Source organism: Synchiropus splendidus, chromosome 1 (assembly GCF_027744825.2).
Source record: "Synchiropus splendidus isolate RoL2022-P1 chromosome 1, RoL_Sspl_1.0, whole genome shotgun sequence".
Taxonomy (NCBI): domain Eukaryota; kingdom Metazoa; phylum Chordata; class Actinopteri; order Syngnathiformes; family Callionymidae; genus Synchiropus; species Synchiropus splendidus.
The window spans coordinates 11,223,196-11,242,184 of NC_071334.1; the positions used below are offsets into that span (position 1 = coordinate 11,223,196).

Here is an 18,989-nt window from a genome sequence, read left to right on the forward strand (position 1 = left end):
TCATTATATATTATGGTATACATATATTAAATTTACCTGGTATTTTGTTATGAAATTTGAATCTTCTGCAGCTGCTGTCACACTGTAGTGGATACATGATTTGCATGAAACGCTGAAACACAATAAACACCTGTGTATGAATGAAACTGTGTGCACAACAACAACAACAATCTAGACAATCGTATGAAATGAGGGAGAAAGAATGTATTCAAATCTGGTCTGAGTCAGACTTAACTTTGAGAATAAAAACATTTCAAGTGTTACTTTCATACAAAGCTATGGAACAGCTATGTGAGTTTTACTGCTGAAGATGAGAAACTTCATGATGGGGGAGATCTGGGTGAGAAAAGAAACCAAAACAGGAATGACTCACAAAAACCTCAGGAATGTACCAGTTACCTCTTAAAACCTGGGAATATCTGATGCAGACATGACATTAATGATGAGGTTGCTTCAAACCATTTGCTCGCACATTATAATTTCAAATCATATTTCATTAAAATTCCAGTCTTCACGAACGAGTGAGATTCGGGACGACTTGTTCCAGGACGAAATATATGCCCATTTATCCTGAAAGTGTCAACTCGCTGCATAGTTGTCTCCTGAATCCCACTGACTTGTGGTGCCAGACAGTCCGCGCAGCGCCAGCCATTATTTTGGTAAACACTTACGTACGGACACTGACACTCTGAAGCACAGCAATACTTACTTGTAGAGTTTTAAATATTTGAGAGAAGTCATTACCATCATCTTAATCTATATCATTTTAAAAGTGTGTGTGAGAGAGAGAGAGCGCCACCTGCTGATCTTTGAAAAATAAGTGTCATGACTGCTCTTATTTTGTCACGTGAGTCCTGTTTTTGTTTTCTCCCTCTGTTTCTTCCTGTTCCTGTGGCACACGGCTGGAGCCAATCAATCCCTGATCACCCATTTACAAAAACACCTGGACTCCAGCAACGTGTGCCAGATCGACTCCTATTGTCCCTGTGGTTTCTCCTCTGGTTCCCTGTGTTTTAAGTTTGTTGGATTCTCCCGGTTCTGTGACACTTTCCGTTGGACTCTTGTTCAGTTCCCTGTGGTGATTTGGCTCTCCTTAGTTCGTTCTCTTGTTCTGTGTGCTAGCTAGCTTATTTTGATTACGGCCTTAAACCCTGGTGCCTGAGTTAGTGTTTAGTTCCTTCCTGTTTCCGAGTGTTTCCTGGTTTTCTTTTGTCACTATCTCTGTTCATTGTACTTTTGTCTCTCCGTTCCCAGATTTAAGTTGGTTTGATTCTCCCGGTTCGCTGACGCTTTCTGTTTGGACTTTTTACTCATGTTTGTGGACTTCTGCTAGTTTGGTTACTCTGTTTGGACAGTAAGACTTTGCTTTGTTTCTCCCGGTTCGGTGACGTGGTTTTGTTATTGAATGATTAAAATATCATTTTTAACTCGCTCCTGCCTCCTGTGACTTTCACCACTGCGCTTGGGTCCCGCTCCACGTCCTTGACCCGTGACAATAAGAACTATTTGACACTTTGATCAGGTGGTCACAATGTCTTTGTTTTCAGGGGAAATGTTTCAATGCACGGCCATCTTTAGGAGGTGCAAGGAAAAGATGGAGAATGAGATTTTCCATCAGACCAGACACAAGACAACATTTTGGAAAACGATGTTTTATTTTCTCTCTGAAACCTGGAGTGGTGATGTGCTGATGTGCGGTTTCACTGGAATGGTTGTTCAAATCCAAAGACTTTTGAGATGAGGGTGCCATCTAGTGCCATCTCCGCTTCATGAATAAACCCATCACTATCCTTTTTTCGTCCAATGGTGTGTTGAAAAATAAATGAGTTAATTCCAATATTATATATAAAAATGTTTCCCCAAAAAAATGGGTCCCCCCAAATTCCCCATTCAAGGACAGTCCCATGCAAGCGCTTCTGTTTGTCAGAGATTTCAAATGGAATATAAAGTTATACGTTTTTTTTCCGAAACTTTATTTACTGTGGACGGTGAAAACATTTGGCGACCTTGAAGGTACTTGTTCAGGGTATATTTCACTGGCTCAATCTCAATCTGTCTTGTCATGACAATCATTCAACACAAAGGTTGGTGCTATTCTTCGTTGCTGCCATCTAATTTTTGGTCCAAAATACTCACATTGTCTTCCACTCCATGGAAACTGAGGTCTGCTTGTGGCATAAAGCATCACATTACATGCTAACGTCTATGAAAGTTTTTTTTTTTTTCTAGAAAACTGTGTCATTAGGCAGAAACCTGCGGCGAATCTGACACCGGAACCTGCGACTAATGGCGTATCATGTGACACACAGGACTTGTCCACTTATGCTCTATTACCAGCCGTGGTTGAGTCGGGGCTGACCTGATTTAGACGCGTCACCTCAGAGAAAAGACCGCACCATCAGCCTCCAGATATTGGGAATGTAAATGGAAGATAATGGAGGCCTCGCCATTGTCGCTCAATTCGGCATCTGACGGCGCCGGCGCCTTCCCGACGCCATCTGGCCGAATCAGAGCAGCGAGCAGACGGAAGCTGTTATTACTGACAAGTCTTTGGTTAAGATGCAATCATTATCTTTGGCTGGTGACACTTCACATTTATGAACGTAAGTTGAGACTCTGTTCTCTCGCTGAAAGAAATGACTCTCATTATCGCCGCACAAACATCAAATTACTGTTGGGGCTGGAACAGAGGCTTAAAATGCTCCGCTGAACTCACATTTAAATTGTGTCATTACACAGCGCGCCATTTTGACAATGTGTTTTGCTCGGAGTGTTTTAAATTATGCTCCTGCTCATAGTGGTAAATGGATTTTTATCATTCAGTTTATTTTACTTTTTAAAAAAGAACATAGGGAAAAATGATTTGTATGGTCAAATCCATTTTTAAAATGATTGACAAGGCAGGTTTTCATTTTTCCATCGCAACACCTAACAGCATGGCTATTCAACTAACTCATTCAGAACCGGCCCATCAGGCAATATGGAATGGCCCATTAACCCATAACGAATCAATTTATTGTCTGAAAACACGCAGCTTTGCTATATAAAAAAACCAAAGAGCAACAATGCAAGTGAAAAAACATGTCAAGTTTGATGTGAGAATTCCAATATATTTTCAAAGAGAATTTTTTTTAAGTTAAAATGTTTGTTTTCAAACATCAAATTTATTGTACACTGTTGTTTTATTTAAACAGACACACACACACACACACACACACACACACACACACACACACACACGCACACACACACTCACACACGCAGGTTTGTCTTCCCATCTTAGTGAGGGCCATCAATGCAGTAATGCTTTCCCCAGCCTCTCACCCTAAACCTAACCATCTACAACCAATGGCTGAACTTAACCAAGGCAAGTCTTCACCCTCAAAATAAGGATTGACAAAGTGTGGATCGTCCAAAATGCCCTCCCTTTGCAAAAATGTCCTCACTAGATTAAAAACTCATACAGGTTCCAAGATAGAAGTTCACGAGAAAACACCCACACACTTTCACAGACACGTTTTTTAGTTCTAACAATTCATAAAAGTCACTAACTCCACAGTTCAAAGGGGGAAAAAAAGTCAGTGAGTGAATTAAAAATTAGAAGCAAAGACTGAAATTCAACAACATATATATTTCAAAGTCGGGGTCGTCAGATTTGCTTTAAATAACAGTTACATGTATTCTTTCCAAGGTATCTAATGTGAGGATTAAAATAAATAAATAACAGTTAAAAAAACAAAGATTATCATTATTTTTTTTATTTGCACGTACATTTTCGATCTAGAAAAAATATTATATATATATATATATATAGATATAAATGAAACTGAACAAAAGTTGTCCAGTCGTTCACCTCGTGACGGTTTCTGCTTATTTTTATTGAATTAGGAAAAGGTCATATGGAGCTTTATCCGGTGGAGCCACTGAACTCTGGATGTGTGCGAGGTGACATTGTGTGCTGAGGACTGCAAACATTCGTGTTGGGTCGGTTGACCAAACAGAGCGGGTCACACAGTCCTTGACAATGAATCAATGGTTTTGCAATTGAATTGCTGAAAAACAGGAATAAACGTGGAAAAGGTTTACACAATGCAACAGGCACACAATGTTGAGGAATCACATTCTCGAGATTTGTTTGCGAAAACGTGACTAACACAATGGCAAAATGTTATTAGCTGTTTCAGTAAATCCATTCATAGAAGTCAGTTTATCTTGTTTATTGCTTTTCCATCAAAAACAGCACACACTAGTCAGACACAACTTTACAAGAACATGAAGGGGGTTTGGTCGTTTTGAAGGCCATAATGATTTCTTCAACTTCAGTTGGATGAAACAGTTTGTTTTTATTGGGTCCGGTATGATGTTTGGAATTTGGTTCTGACTCATCAGGCTTCCTTCTGGAACACACAAATAAAAGACATCTTAACTGACGCATTCACTGCCAACTCTGGTTGTGTATGTATGAGGAGCACTGTACTAATTTCCATGTGTGTACATGATCCAAAAACACACAGCTCCTCTAAACATCTTCATTCCGTACATGGATTGACAAAGGAAATTTGCACACAATAATGTAATATTGACATTGTCCTACTTCATGTGACCCACAAATAAGTCTCACCCAGTTCGTAACATTGCACCGCACCTGTTTGTTCAGTTTTCAAACTGAGGTTTTTTTCTTTCCTCAATGTAGAGTGTATTTGTCAAACTCAGACCCGGGGGCCAGATCTGGGCCGCCCAGTAATTTTATGTGGCCCGCACAAGCTTTCGAAACATACAGGAAAAATGAATTCAGAAAGCTCAAGTGCGCTACAAGCAACTGTTTAGTGGAGGTGGAAGCTTAGAGCTACTCCTGCAGGGCATCGATGGAATTCCTGGATTCCTCATTTGAACTGTCTAATTTTTTTATAGGACACTTGTATCTCTTGTAGGAAGGGCATAGCAGTTCGACCATGCATAATGTTCCGTCGGTGGTTCGATCTGCTGTGATTTTCTGTTGTGTTCCTCACTTAACTTATGATCATAACTTTAAAGTTACCCTTCAATTCAAATGGCTGCTGATAGCAGATTGTGTTTAACTTGCTTTACTCCTAGCAAAGAATGCCAGTTACAGGGTCTGCTAAAAAAAAAAAAATTTGACAGTCGCTGTTTGAACTGTTGGCCCCTTGTGTGATGTCGTTTGACCCATTGTGTAGACGCTCTCTTCCTTCCTACAAGGGCACGGCGCCTTCCTTACATGGATGAGTCCTCCACAACTGGGGTGGCATTGTCAAAGCGAGTCAAACCTGACTACATATAGACAAAAACAAGAGAACCCAGGGAAATCCCAGCGATCAAAAGGCCCCTGCTATTCAAAGTGAAACAAGACGCTGTCCTCCAGGTACACTCACCTACATCAATGATTCCTGATGGTTGTGTTCCTGGCCGCGATTCGATCCTCCTCAAAGGTGACTGGAGGCAGTAGAACCGGAATAGCTTGCCGGTAGACGGTGTACTGAAAAATCATGTGGGGTAAATAACACCTTCATAAATGCAGGAGTGCCATTCAGTTTCAGCTGTGAATTTAGGACAATTGCTCACCTCAGGAAATTGGAGCTTCACATCAACACTGTCTTCAGAAGCAGCGACCAGTGTAGCAGCGATCTCTTGCCTGTTGTTCCTCTCGTTCTGCTGGTAGAAACCGAGCAGAAACGCCATTCCTGGGATGTAAGTTTCAACCCTGAGAAAGCAGAGAAATCTTTTCAGAACCAAAGTCAATATGAAAACACCATCCTCCTTCATGGTCACCCACTGGTGAGGCTTCATGAAACAGTGCTGTCAGATTCAGAGCCCAGTAGGTGGCGCTCTCATTTCTAAAATTAGACGAGGTTTCATTGAAATGGTTGTTGAAACTCAGACTTCAGAGCAGAGAGTGTCACCTAGGGGCCTCTTAAGTTGAGGACACCGTTTCATGAAGCCTCATGAACCCATCACTATAGCCAGTATTTCTGAGCTCCCTCTTACCTGTGCCCGATCTCAACCATGGCTTCTGGGATTTTGGCCCAGTGCACCTTTGCTTTGAGAGTCGGCATTGATCCTGGCAGGTGAGCAGTGGATGCCCTGATGGACATTTCATAAGACTGGCATTCGGCTCCCCATCTCACGTGGGCCTACACCAACACACACGTAAACACACAGGAACCCATCTAAATGTTGGTCTTTTACATGGCTGGAACATTGTATTTTAGAGAGAAAGCACAGTGCTATATGTGGAGGTCCAAACTCAAATACCAACATGCAAATGAAATGTGCGATAAAAGCTCAGCAGGCATGAAGCAAGTTTTACTTGAACAAATCTTGAGGGCCAGCAGAAAATCAATGTGCAGTATAAAAGCTTGGGTGAGATTAAAGCCTACTGTTGTCCAGAAATTAATAAAGGGGAAAAAAGTTGTCCAAGGGGCTTCAACTACTGTCCTCACCCACGACTTTGCTGAAAATCCATGGCCCCTGCATATGGTTAAAAGATGCACCAACAAACGACTGACCTTGGCTTCAACTCTGCCTTCAACAGTGGTGTCAATACACATTTTCCAGTTGGTGTCTTCTCCCACTTCAGACACGATCAGCTGCGCATTTTGAGCGTCCCCCTCGGGTGTGTAGTACACAGCTGCGTCGAACCCTTCTGGCTTTTGCATGCTGTTGACAGCCAGGGCTTTGAATGTGAACAAGGATTCAGGGGTTGAGAGCAAGTTCTGGGAAAAGAAAAACAAGTGAGAGCAACTCTTTATTACAAGGGACATGTGTCATTTTGTTTGTAAGCAATGAAGGACACTCTTGAGAGACAAGACATCTGATTCATGTGGAGAAATTCAACCCTTGTGGTGGCTCAACACATTTCCAAATAATATTTTGATAGTTTGCAATAACAATAACTCTTGAAGTTTGGTTGAGATTGACTTCTTCTGGAACTGACAAATGCACATTTGAGATTGCTGACTTTATATATATATTTTATATATCTATATTTTAATGCTGTGCCTTTGACGCAATAGAACACTTCTTATTTCTGCCTGTTTTTATTGTTGTATTTTTTGTAGTTATTTCTCAACTGAAACACCTCGACCTTGGACCTGTGTAGTGCCAGAGGCTCCATACTCCTAATTTAAATTCGACACACAGTCTGAGAAAATCAGACATAAACAATGTTTGGCCAACTTTCAAACAGAGTGAGGTGTCTAGTATTCAGCTAATTTATTTGGATTTACGAGAATCAGGCTGATCAGACCTCCATGGTTTCATCCTGTGGAAATGATCTGGAGGTGGAGAGAAACGCAGTCTGTCTGTAGACTAACTGTTTTGGTCAAAAGTTCTCCTGTTCACCACTGAACATACTTTAATCTCGCCGCTACGGTGAGATCCAATCTCGCCGGATGTGGACTCGGAGCCCAGGTGCTCCATGGCTTTCTGCAAGCAAATTGCATTATAATAAATGAATAAAAATACTGAAATGGTGATACTGTCGCTGCAGGGTGGATTACCTTTGAAATCATCCGCAGAGCGGCGAGGACTTCTTGTGTGCCCATCGGATTTCTGCCAGCGCCGGCGTTAAACTCAAAGTGAATTTTGTCAACAGCAGTGGCAGTTGGAACTGTGGGAAATAGCAAATATGTCTACGAATTGAAGTTTAAACAGATATAGTCTAGTCGGAGCTACTGGGACATCAGTGGTCTGATCTTTCCTACCCAGACCTTTTACATTTTCTGGAATCTGAATCTGACATTAAGGATGTAATGTGGGTTTATGCGCATGATTTATCGTGTTTACCTGGCACAAGTTTGACCGCAATGTTGGTGTATCCCAAGAAGTAGTATAAGGGATATTCCTCATGATAATACTCCCTCCTTAACTCACTCTCCACACACAGTCCAGCGCCATAAATGTTACTCTCAGCACAGACTTTAGCTTTCGGGTGCCATTTGTTTGGCGTCTCCATCTGTTCAGGAGCAAAACAACAACACATGATGAATCGCTGCGTCTAATGTTGCTCTCTAAATCTGTTTGATGTCTTGAGTTCACCTCAGGACTCTCAGGAACCTTGTCCACCACTTCATTGACTAGGTCTGGCATTATTGGCGTCATTTTAGCCGATGCTAGGTCTTCGATGTTCCGAGAGACTGCATATACGTTTGACCTGAAGAAGAAAAGATGAAAAGCAAGAAATCCTTGAGTTCTCAGAGAGGAAACCTTTAAAAGAAGATGAAGATCAAATACTTGTTGATTTGTTGTAATTTTGATGAAACAGGTGAGTACAAGAATCATTAACTTGGAATACTTGTAAACACCAAAATGTGTGTGTCAAGTGTCAAATGTAAATATCGGGAATGGCAAAACTGAAAGTACGATCTTTATGGAACACAGCTGTCAGTCATTTTTTGCATTGTCCGAAACATCATTTAAACGGCAAAAACATTTAGCATATGGTTCTCATTTACCAATTATATTGCTAGAGCTAAAGAATGATTCAGATATTGAACATTTTTACGTGAAGGCATTTCTCTTTCTTCCGAAAAATGGTCATGTGAAATTGTTAGGGAGAGTTAAGGAACGGTGGCCAGGAAAGCTAGCAGCAAACGCAAAACTCCACAACAAATGCAAACACCAAAACACAACAACATTCAGGCTGCAACAAAGACGCTACAACACAACAACATTAAGCGGCAACATTACTACATAAACGACAACGGAAGTTAGAGGTTGGGAGCCGGGACTGCTGTTGCCAAGGACCATTGACTAAGCAAGAAAGTGGAGAAAGAATACGGGAAAGTACATTTAACACTAGGACAAATGATTGAAACGTAAATTGGGAATAATTTTCCACCTTGCAGGTGTTGGGTTGCAGTGTGGGAACGTTGCAACTTCCATTATGGTTTATGTAGTAAAGTGATGACTTAATGTCATTGTGTTGTGGCGCTAGAATTTGTTGCGGCTTTTGCAGATGTGTTGTGAGTTCATGTTGTGTTGCAGCATTTAGCTAACTTTTCTGGCCACCACACTACGGAGACATGGAAAAAAACGAAACAAAAAAAGAAAACTTTTCGAGATCATTTTATTTTCATGTCTCCTTAGGGGCACCATACTAACCACAGCAAGTACCTCACTGGGATTTGAACCCACAACTTGCAATTGATAGGAGCACATCTCCATTCAATACAATTCAATAATTTAACTTTAATGTTGTTCCTCAAAGCTAAAAACCAAAGAAATTATTATTACAACAGCAACAGCAACAACAACAACAACAACAACAACAATAATAATAATAATAATAATAATCACATGCATTATAGTCCAAGAATTAACACTTTGGTATTGCATCTTCAAATTGTACTGTTACCTGACAGCGAAGACTTCAATCTCATTTTTAAAGGGAGGCAGGTCCAGCTCAAACTTCTTCTGGCTGAAGTTAATCTTGGCAGCAAACTTCCACGGCACAGCCACTGGCATTTTGCTTTTAAACTCTGTGCCACTCTGGAAAAGCTCGGTGTTGATGCCATAGAAAACCCAGAAGTCCTTGGTGAATCTGAAGATTAAGGGCAAAGAAACGTTAGCCACCATGGACTGAAGAACGCAATAGTAGATCAGTCTTAAAGTCATTGTTACCCAACGAATCCATCACTCTCCAGGGAGATTTCAGAATTCAATATTTGTCCAAGATGAGAGGTCATCGGAGGAGTGACGGCACCTTTGGCTAGAGAGACAATATGATCATTATTTGTTCTTGGGATCTTCACAGGGTTGAATGGTCTTACCATTCACAGTGATGCCATTCAACACTTCATAATATTTGCTGATCTCCAGCGGCAGGCCGAGGGTCGTGGCTTGGAAGTAGCGGACCTCAAAGACCAGGAACGGTTTGGTTTTATGCCACGAAAATCCTGTCTGCAAATTCTCAAACGCTTCCCAGAAAGGACTGTCTTTCCCGGCAGAAGGACTGAAAGCCTATGATCATAAAACAAATGATCACGGCTTGAAAGAAATATTGATGATCAAGCGGTATTCAGAGACTTACGTTGATGACATCAGCTATAAACTGTTTATGCAGATCAGCAAAGAACCACTCTTGTCCAGAGGCTCGAGTGAAGGCTGTTAGCAGCGGCTTGTCGTCGGGCAGAGTCCTCCAGTTCTGAAGCTGTCAGGTTTGGACTGTCACTGACAAATGAACTGATCTATCTGATTCATCACAGTCTTGTTCTCACCACAGCAAACAGAGCCTGGAAGTCGCTGAAACTCAGATCCCCTCGAAATCCAGGGATGTGGGTGCCAAAGAGCTCCTTAATCGTTTCAGCGCGGATGCCTAACTGGAAGGGCAAACAAGATCATTGTTAAAGGAAGAAGTTAGCCACACGCAGACAGACACCATGTACCTCTATCAGCTGCAAAATCCGACCAATGAAGTAGAACTTTCCCTTCATCAGGAACTCAGAGGGGAAGATATTTGTGGCACTTCTTAGCATGAAGACTTCCGTTGACGTGCCGATCAGGAAATCATCTGTCGGCAGAGGTATTGATTTATTTAGTGGATGAAAAAAAATCAACCAAAAAAGTTTGCTTTACCATCGAACCAATCCATGCGAATTGCTTTGCTGAAATGGTAGCTGAGGCGGCCAAATTTGGGGGACAGCATTTTCACAGCGACGCTACACGCGGTGGAGCTGGTGACAGAAAAACATCAGCCGTGAAAATGAGCGTACGGTGAGTAATTCCTGGATTCAGATGGGAGATCAGAACAGCAGCAAAGTTGAATCAAAGGCAATGGCAAAACCTCCTGGTGATACTCACAGGAAGTGATTGTCAGCAGTGCTGGACCTGGCTAAGCTTCTCAAGTAGGAGTAAGCAAAACTAGCGACATGCAGGTCTTTCTCCTCGAGAAGGTGAGAGGTCACTGTGGACACCAGAGCCAGCGAAGGCTTCGATTCAAACAGCACCACGAAGGACAACATGCGCACCTCGACAGGAAGGCCTTTCTCCAGGAAAAGACTCATGGTGATGTCCTGGACCTGGGGGCAGAACAGTGTAGTTGAAGACCGGCCGGACTGAACCATCAGATGTGCTTTTTTCGCTGATTTAAATTCATGAAGTAAAATCCAACGCTGAGACATTGATCGATCGGGGTTCTACCCAGGAAGTTCCTCCCAACGGTCTGCCTTAAAAGTTGGCGTCCTCCTTGACTGATAGTGAGGGAGGGCTGCCTGGGAAAATCCCAGCACAGGAAACCGCTGTGCTGCTAAAGTGCTGGCGAGAACCCTGACATTCACGAGCTTTTCTCTTTAAATCTAAACTAAAATTGAAGGCATTGGTCAGAAGCTAACGTACGCATTACTTTAAAAGCTTACACTGTGAGGGTCCCTGGCGGCGATGAGCCTCATGGACTGGACCGCGGCACTCAGCACTCGAGGTGGGAGATCAACAGGAGTGGCGGCAACTCCGGGGAGGAAGCGCATGATGGTTTTAATGCTGCTTGGATGACCAGCATTCCCCAGGGCCTTCAGAGCCAGAACCATGTCATCCACATTTTTGCTCCTCAGACCCTCCATGGCCATCTCCAACAACGGCTGAGTGGACACAGTGCACAGTTGTTATTGGACTGTACTTCCAGTCAGACAGTCAACACAGTTAGTGTTCAGTTATATGATGATCGAAACCTTCATTACCTGGACGGCAGTGACTGGGCATGGTGTGTAATAAGCGCAGTGCTTGTACACGAGGGAGCCATAGCCGAGCACGACCACGTGCCACAGGTATTCTCCAGATCTGCTGAAGGGCATCTTGAGGAACATCTGTGAATAAAAAAGGTGTGTTATTTTTGGAGAACACTGGTTATTATATTAAATGCAAACATGCTGACCGTCTCTATGCAAATATGTAAATTATTCTTTATTATTATTCATTATATATATATATAGGATCAGGAAGCAGTAGATCAGGGGGACAGCACATGTGGTCAGGTGTTTAGGAGACCAAGTCGGAGAGGCTAGATGGAGATGGTTTGGACATGTACAGAGGAGAGAGAGAGAGCCAGTACATTGGTAGATGAAGATGTTGAGGTTGGAACTGCCAGGCTGAAGGTGGAGAGGAAGGCCAAAGAGGAGCTTTATGGAGGTGGTGAAGGAGGACATGAGGTGTGGAGGTTTGAGAGAAGAGGAAGCAGAGGACAGGGTGAGATGGAGGAAGATGATCAGCTGTGGCCACCACTGAAGGGAGAAGCCAAAAGGAAAAGAAGCGTTTATATATATATATATATATATATATATACATATATATATATATATATATATATTAAACAAAACACTGTCTCCATGTCCCTGGACATGAGGAGGGACATGAGAACAAGAAGAACAACAAGAACAAGAAAGAGCTTGAGTGTGTTTTCTTAAATTACCTTAGCCATTTCTACAAGTTCGGGAACTGGCCGCAGATGGTTCATTGACAAAAGATAGGTTTGATAAGCTTCATTTGTGGTAATATCGCCGATTTGGAATCTGGCTGCCAAAAACCTCAGGATTCTGGCGTCCGTGACCTCAACAATCATGTCCAAGAACCACCGCCTGAAAAAGCACATGCAGAATAGGCGTTTGGGAAACTGCCAATAGTGCGGCAAACATTTAAGGTAAAACAGAGTCGTGGATCGTGAGACAAGAAAAACATACACAGCCAACAAGATCTCATTTTTAAAATGATTTAAATATCAGAGGCGCTGAAAGTTTCAATTGCTGTATGTGGTGAAATATCCCAATAGTCAATTTCTCCGTGTCAAAAATACATGATAAAATGGTTTAAATATAAGTTTAGGATTTCTTTTAACCCATCAAAAGTGAGGTTATGTCTTCTCTTCCCCTTGCAAAGCCGAGCTAACTTAATCTGTTAGTTTGCTGCTTGTGCCTTAACTTCACAGTAAATAATCGACCATGGAATCACCCACCTGTATTCTGGCTCCGACGCAAACTGCTTCCACATCTCCTCCAGTCCCTCGTAGGGCATGACTCGCAGGAGCTGGTAAACCTTGATGGTGTCCTCAGTGCTTGCACTGTCAATATGGTAGCGATTGGCTTCAGCCAGCTGCTTTATCAACTCGATCGCCTGAAACAACAAACCTCATCGTCACAGCTCTGCGTTTATTGACCATGCAAATGGGTATCAGCGACACCTTATGAAGCGGGTTCTGCAAGTCCTGCATCAGGAGTGGCACGTCGGCCCCTTCTTCGACAAACTTGAACACGATGTTTCCTCGACTTTCCATCGGGGCCGCGCTGAGCGCCGCCGCGGCGTCGCTCTCTCCCACCAGCACCAGCTCCTTCCTGAGGTTATCAGCAGGCCATTTGCATAGGAGACAGACATGGTGGAGCGGAATCAATGTGCCTTACGTTGCTTGCATCTTGAAGCTTCCGCCCTTCACGTTGAAGGGGCTGAAGTGCTGTCGCTCCAGGCCGCAAGCTCTGGTAATGATGCCTCCCTCCGCTGTTGGTTTGACTGTGTACACATATCTCACAGTGGAGATGATGGATTCTCCTCTCTACACCAGCAGAAGCAGAGGTGATTTGTCTCATTTTGCTGCAGAACTAAATGCATGTAGGGATGGAGACCTTCATAACAAGCAGGACCATTTCAGCAGCTGTGATTCTGTTGATGACAAACTACACAGCAAACAGCTAGAAGCATGTGCCATTTATGTTTCTCTCTTCTTCTCGCATAATGAAAGCTGGTGTGGAATCAAGAGTAGTTGCTAAGTGTTGGCAGACTTTTCAGGATTCAGCAGGCCAGCATTCTGAGACCATGCCAGCTGAACAGTCATAAATTTCCACTCCTTTCCTTCGTATGATGTGAATCTTCTCTACAAAAAAAATGCAGAACATCATCTCAATGGGACAAAATTCATATTTTAAATGGCGTATCAGACACTAGTCATTCAATGGCTGAATCACTGAGGTTGATTCACCGTGCCACACTGCGTGCACCTGGGTCACCAACGTTCTCTTATGAAGGGAATGTCAAGTGGCTCAACCCATTCACCAACTGCTTTCTTTTCTTTTGGACACATGACCCACAGTTTCAGCCATGGGACGTCGTACGACCTGCTCGACTTTTGTCCACCCGTACTCACGACCACGGCCAGCAGATGCTTTTTTTTTATTTTTTATTCAATGTCTGGCACCGCAGCACGTAGCAGCACAGTATCCCAGCATCTCACTCTCACACAGCCATCCACCACTACAGTAGCACCTATAACCCTCGCGTCGGCTAGTTTGAATGGCATTCCACTTACGTCCAATCCGACTTACGATAGTCGGAACCGATCCCGGGCGTAAGTCGGATGTTACTTGTAGCTCCATCCTGTAGCTCAGACTTGGGCAAAGTGCGGCCTGGGGGCCAATGCAGCCCTTTGACTGTATTTATGTGGCCCATCCTGGAGTCAGAGTAAAACTATAAAACTGACATTGTTGTTGTCTCATTGTTGTGTATTGTTTTTTTTTTGTTCATTATGATGCAACTGAAACATAACTTTCTCCTTTGAATGTTTTTTTTAATTGTTCGTCTTTTCTGTTGGCTATTTTAGGAGTATTTCTTGTCCGTTGAAATAGATCAGAAATGAAAGTAGAGTTTGAAATGTATGACAATCTTTACATCGAATGTGGTTTAAATTCAATAAAACACAACAAACCAAACATTTTCTGTGCATTTTTAAAGTGTAATTTCATAATCACACATAATGTCATCGCTTCATTTTTATTTTCAATTTTCTGTTCCCCTCCTTTCTTTGGGTTTATATATTGGTCGCAATATATAACCTGTGAAATGTAAGGAAATGTACTTGCCCACCTCTGCTGTAGCTATTAAGGGCCATGTCTATGGACCATGCTGTCTGTCCAAGGTTGTTGTGTTTTCGGTGTATCTTTTTCAAAACTGCTACAGTGAGTTTGAGTTTTGTATCACAAGTGTGTGAGCCATTCTCTTCTTTCCCTCGGCCTTTGTTGTTGGTGGTTTATTTTGTTTTATTTTATTTTACTATTACCATTATGTTTTTGGCTGCACGTTTTCCTGAGCACTTTCCTAGTTGGTGGGATCCCCACTGACCATGACCACGTCTGATTCAGATTCAGATTCAACCGTCTCCTTCAACTCACCTGCTTGGCCACTTTGTCCAACACAGCTGTGGCCATTCCTCGGTAGATGGCGGCCTTCTCAACGCAGTTGTCGACATCAATGACCTGAGTGATCGTCATGTCCTTTGTCTCTGTGTTTTCCTCGGTGGCATAGTTGCTCTGACACTTGCCGTGGATGCCGAGCTGCAAAGAGAATAGAAAGATGCGCACATTAATACCAGATGGAATACATGTATAAATGAGTGCAACGCGCTCGCACCTCTTCCAGCTGGTAGACTCTCTGCGTGGTCTTCACAGTGACTTGGAAGAAATCCAGAATGCCCCTCACGATGTTGACAACAGTGTCGGAGGCCTCGGCAGGGGCGCGAATGTCGGTGACGTGTCCACCGGCATAATCAAACATGAAGGGCTTGATAAGCTGGGCGGCAATACGCTGGCTGAGTTTCGGGGAGGCGTTGAAAGTGTTTTTGCCCGGAAAACCATTGAACTCCTCGAAGGCAAGATCTGAAAGCTTTTTGATAAAGAGAGCGGGATATTCTCTTGGTTTTATGTAAATCACATAGACCGAAACTTCACATATTCTGAATTCAAATGGAAGATGAAGCACGAGAGAATGTGCCTGCTGGTGTAAGCGGAAGACTCCGCTTTATCACAGGATGCACATTTCTTCCCATATTAAAGACTTGAACCACATTCACAACTCAGTTTTTCCACTTATGTTTTTTAAAATTTATTTCTTGTGCAAATCTAATGACTAAATCCAAAGAGAGTAACATAGACAACTTGAAGCCTTTTTGAAGAATGGCCGAATGTTGACTTGTCCATTCTGGGTGTATTATTTCAGATTGTAATGGCTTTGGTTATATTGAGTTGTATGTTGATATTTTTTACACTAAATCATGGGAAGGAATGAGTGACCCCTACTGGCACCAGCAGGACTCGATACAGCTGACGATCCAACAGTAGAGGGCATATTGGACAGTTGGAGCAGAGCCCAGCCCACGTCGCTGCTGAGGCAGGGAACTCACTGGAAATGGTTCCTCACATCACACGCAGGCATTTTCTCCGGAGGGCGCTTAAGCAGCGCTTATTTAAAGCAACTGTAACTGATGACAATAACTAAGAGCATGTTTTGGACAGAGTTGATTTTAGTGGAGAAAGGTATATAGCTGCCAAAACAGTAAAAGTGAGACCAGCACATACTGTGATTTTCCTTATGCATGAAGAACCACTGCCCAGAAGTCACAGGAGCGCAAACAGTGATCTCATATATTCACTAGACATTGACTCAGCTGTGGAAGTACTTCATGCAACAGTGTCCTCATTTTCAGAGCCCACCAGGTGGCACTCTCTGCTCTGTTTGAATCACATTATTTTAACTGGCGATAAACATGACATTGGTTATTATCCAGCAAAGCTGTTTCCATGCATTTTAAAAGTCTGAAGTTAAGGCCATAATTCACTTTTCTGTGCCGTCATGTATCCGCAGTCAATGAGACTTTAAATGCTAAAAAAATGTTCCCCATTTTATGGATTGAAAGAAATAATATCAGGTGAAAATCACCATGCAGACGTAAATGGCTGCTCTAAACATGTAAAGAACTACACACAAGTTCAATCTTTCAGTCCACTGAATGGCTGTTTCCACTGAACATGTCACCCATTCATATGGGGCCAGTGGGCTCTCAGTGTACCTCTTATCTGGTCAGCTCATCACCTCATTGTATGACCTCTAAGTCACACTGGTTGAATTCCAACGTCATGTGACCAAACCTTTTCGCCAGTTTATGTAACTGCAACAAGTACAGAGGTGCGGATTAGAACTTGGTGAGTGAATGTTAAATACGCTACAGTTGGAAAAACATTTTTTGGTGACACTGCTAGTTTCGGAATCTAGAGAGTGACTCTCACTCAAAACTGTGCTGCGACTGTTATTGACAGGGAAACCACCAGGCTGCTCAGTCCAACCCCCGTTGCTCCCATCATTTGAAAAACTGGATAATAAAAGTCAAGGGGTGAAAGTTTAGTAAACTGAAAGTATGTAAAATATTTTAAAGTTTACATTTATCATGTTTGTCTACTTATTTATGTCACTTCAGAGTAATTACCATGTTATAAAGTTGAACATTGTAGTTGTCCCTTTTCAATTAAAACTGATATTAAACAACCAAACACACATTGTAATGTGAATACCATTTATTCTGCCCCAGCCAGCACAGCACCCATGTGCTCGGCAACTGGTGAGCACAGCCTGCTGTACCAACTAAGAGGCACAGTAGGAGCCTATAGACCAGTATGAATGAGTGAGTGTTGGATGAAAACAGCCACTGTATCGGGTGTGTAAAATAGTCTCCACATGAAACCCACCCATTTTGCTTGTGTTTATTCCAGTCAAAGTGTGTATTTCTGTCACCTGGAGGATGAAGGTTTGTGGGGACACGCCGACAATCTTCAGGTTGCACGACATCCTCACCCCAGACTCCGCCAGGTTTGGCATCCCCAGCCCGAAATTCACCAACCCCTCATACTTGTACAGGTAGGATTTCTTCGGGTTCAGGTTCAAGTCTGGAATTCAGAAGATACTTTTCTTCCCAGGACTGTAACCACAAGCGTCTGCCTCAATGCTGTATAAGAGATACTCACCGTATCGGACACTTTGACATGCTGGAATTGAACAAATAAGACTGTTAGTCTTTGAAATTGGCATATGCGGTGTATAATGTGGTTGAGTAAACAAAGAAAACTTACCGGCCAGAGCCACCAGGCAGCAGGCGATCAGCCCCCTCATTGTGATACTGGTGGCAGTCAACATCAAATTTTGGTTCTTATAAATAGACGTGTTTGACCAGACCAGTGGACTTCTGCCTCTGAATGGCTGAATGAAAGCAAACACACACTCGGTGACAGTTGTCAAATCGACCTGTGACACTGTCAGAGTGACCAGAAGGAGCAGAGGTGTTTTCCTGTCTCACTCTTTCAGACTCCCTTGTAGCCTGGCCTTTGTGTGCGCTCTCCACAATGATGTTTAGCAGGAAATAAGCATATCAAAAATACAGATTTTTTTTAAATCAGTCTATGAAGTAAACAAGTTTTTCATAGCTGATTGGAAGCATGAACCCAGTGGGACGTGCAGGGAGAAGCAGCCATGTGTGTGAAGATGCTGGCTGCTTTACTTCTCAAACATCTGTGGAGTGTCTGCTCTTGAGCAGCCTTCTGAGGAACACGAAATCCCCAGATGTCTCCCAGCTCCCCTCCTGGACCAAACACTCGCCTATATTTGCCAACGTTTTTTAAGCGACTCTGCAAATAAACGTGTTTATTTATGCAGCTTACGCGGGAACACTTCAAGAGGGTGAACAACTTTGGCTTCTCATTGAGCCATTACTTCATTCGAGTCTACATGCACTTACCACACCCGAGGTCAGAGGGCCTTGCAAAGCGTCCCCACTTGACTTGACTCCGAGCTGCTGATTATGGATTCCATTTTAAGGCTGTTTCACTGTAAAAACAATGAAAATGTTAATTTTAAGTGGGCATATTGCTCACTATTACTATGTTTATTACTACTTTCCCTACAGTTTAAATGTGTGTACTGTGAAACTTTGGATGGAATACTTTAACTTCCCATTCAGTGCAGGTGTGGAACTCTATTCCTGACCTTTCAGTTCCACTGAAATGTTGTGATATGACTATAAAATGGTGCCGCTCGTGCCTCCAATAGGTGAAAAATGAAATCAAGTGCTATGTTCATGAAAAAAACAAAACAGCCTGAACACTGATGCACCACCTAAACGGAATGAGCCACATTTACTTTACATTTTCAAACAGTCAAACTTTTCCCTTCACAGGTGA

At 42.7% G+C, this 18,989-nt stretch overlaps 1 protein-coding gene across 3 annotated transcripts; it reads right to left on the reverse strand.

Annotated features, from left to right (window-relative positions):
• Positions 1-4,220: 4,220 nt before the first annotated feature.
• Positions 4,221-17,997, reverse strand: vtg3 (vitellogenin 3, phosvitinless). 3 transcript variants are annotated; one of them, XM_053867184.1, is made up of 28 exons: positions 17,886-17,997; positions 17,781-17,801; positions 17,551-17,702; positions 15,397-15,648; positions 15,159-15,320; positions 13,401-13,549; positions 13,184-13,334; positions 12,959-13,116; positions 12,419-12,584; positions 11,691-11,816; positions 11,373-11,591; positions 10,819-11,036; positions 10,594-10,691; positions 10,404-10,528; positions 10,236-10,337; positions 10,049-10,168; positions 9,789-9,978; positions 9,640-9,727; positions 9,374-9,559; positions 8,056-8,170; positions 7,804-7,972; positions 7,518-7,627; positions 7,372-7,443; positions 6,525-6,731; positions 6,004-6,149; positions 5,581-5,719; positions 5,395-5,494; positions 4,221-4,394 (listed from the first exon to the last, which is right to left on the reverse strand). In XM_053867184.1, the coding sequence occupies exons 1-27, from the start codon at positions 17,947-17,949 to the stop codon at positions 5,396-5,398; spliced, it is 3,804 nt and encodes a 1,267-aa protein (XP_053723159.1). In that variant the 5' UTR covers positions 17,950-17,997; the 3' UTR covers positions 4,221-4,394; position 5,395. The 3 variants fall into 3 exon arrangements, with proteins under 3 accessions (XP_053723159.1, XP_053723141.1, XP_053723149.1); XM_053867166.1 differs by having other exon boundaries at positions 4,221-4,397; XM_053867174.1 differs by having other exon boundaries at positions 4,221-4,397; positions 5,391-5,494.
• Positions 17,998-18,989: the final 992 nt, after the last annotated feature.

Bases quoted from the DNA above. Each gene is read 5' to 3' on its own strand.
- vtg3 (XM_053867184.1), bottom strand. From the start codon at position 17,949: ATGTTGACTGCCACCAGTATCACAATGAGGGGGCTGATCGCCTGCTGC. The intron at 15,649-17,550 runs GTGACAGAAATA...TTTATCAAAAAG, and splicing joins CACAAACCTTCATCCTCCAG to CTTTCAGATCTTGCCTTCGA. The intron at 6,732-7,371 runs GTATGTTCAGTG...TTCTTTTCCCAG, and splicing joins ACCGTAGCGGCGAGATTAAA to AACTTGCTCTCAACCCCTGA.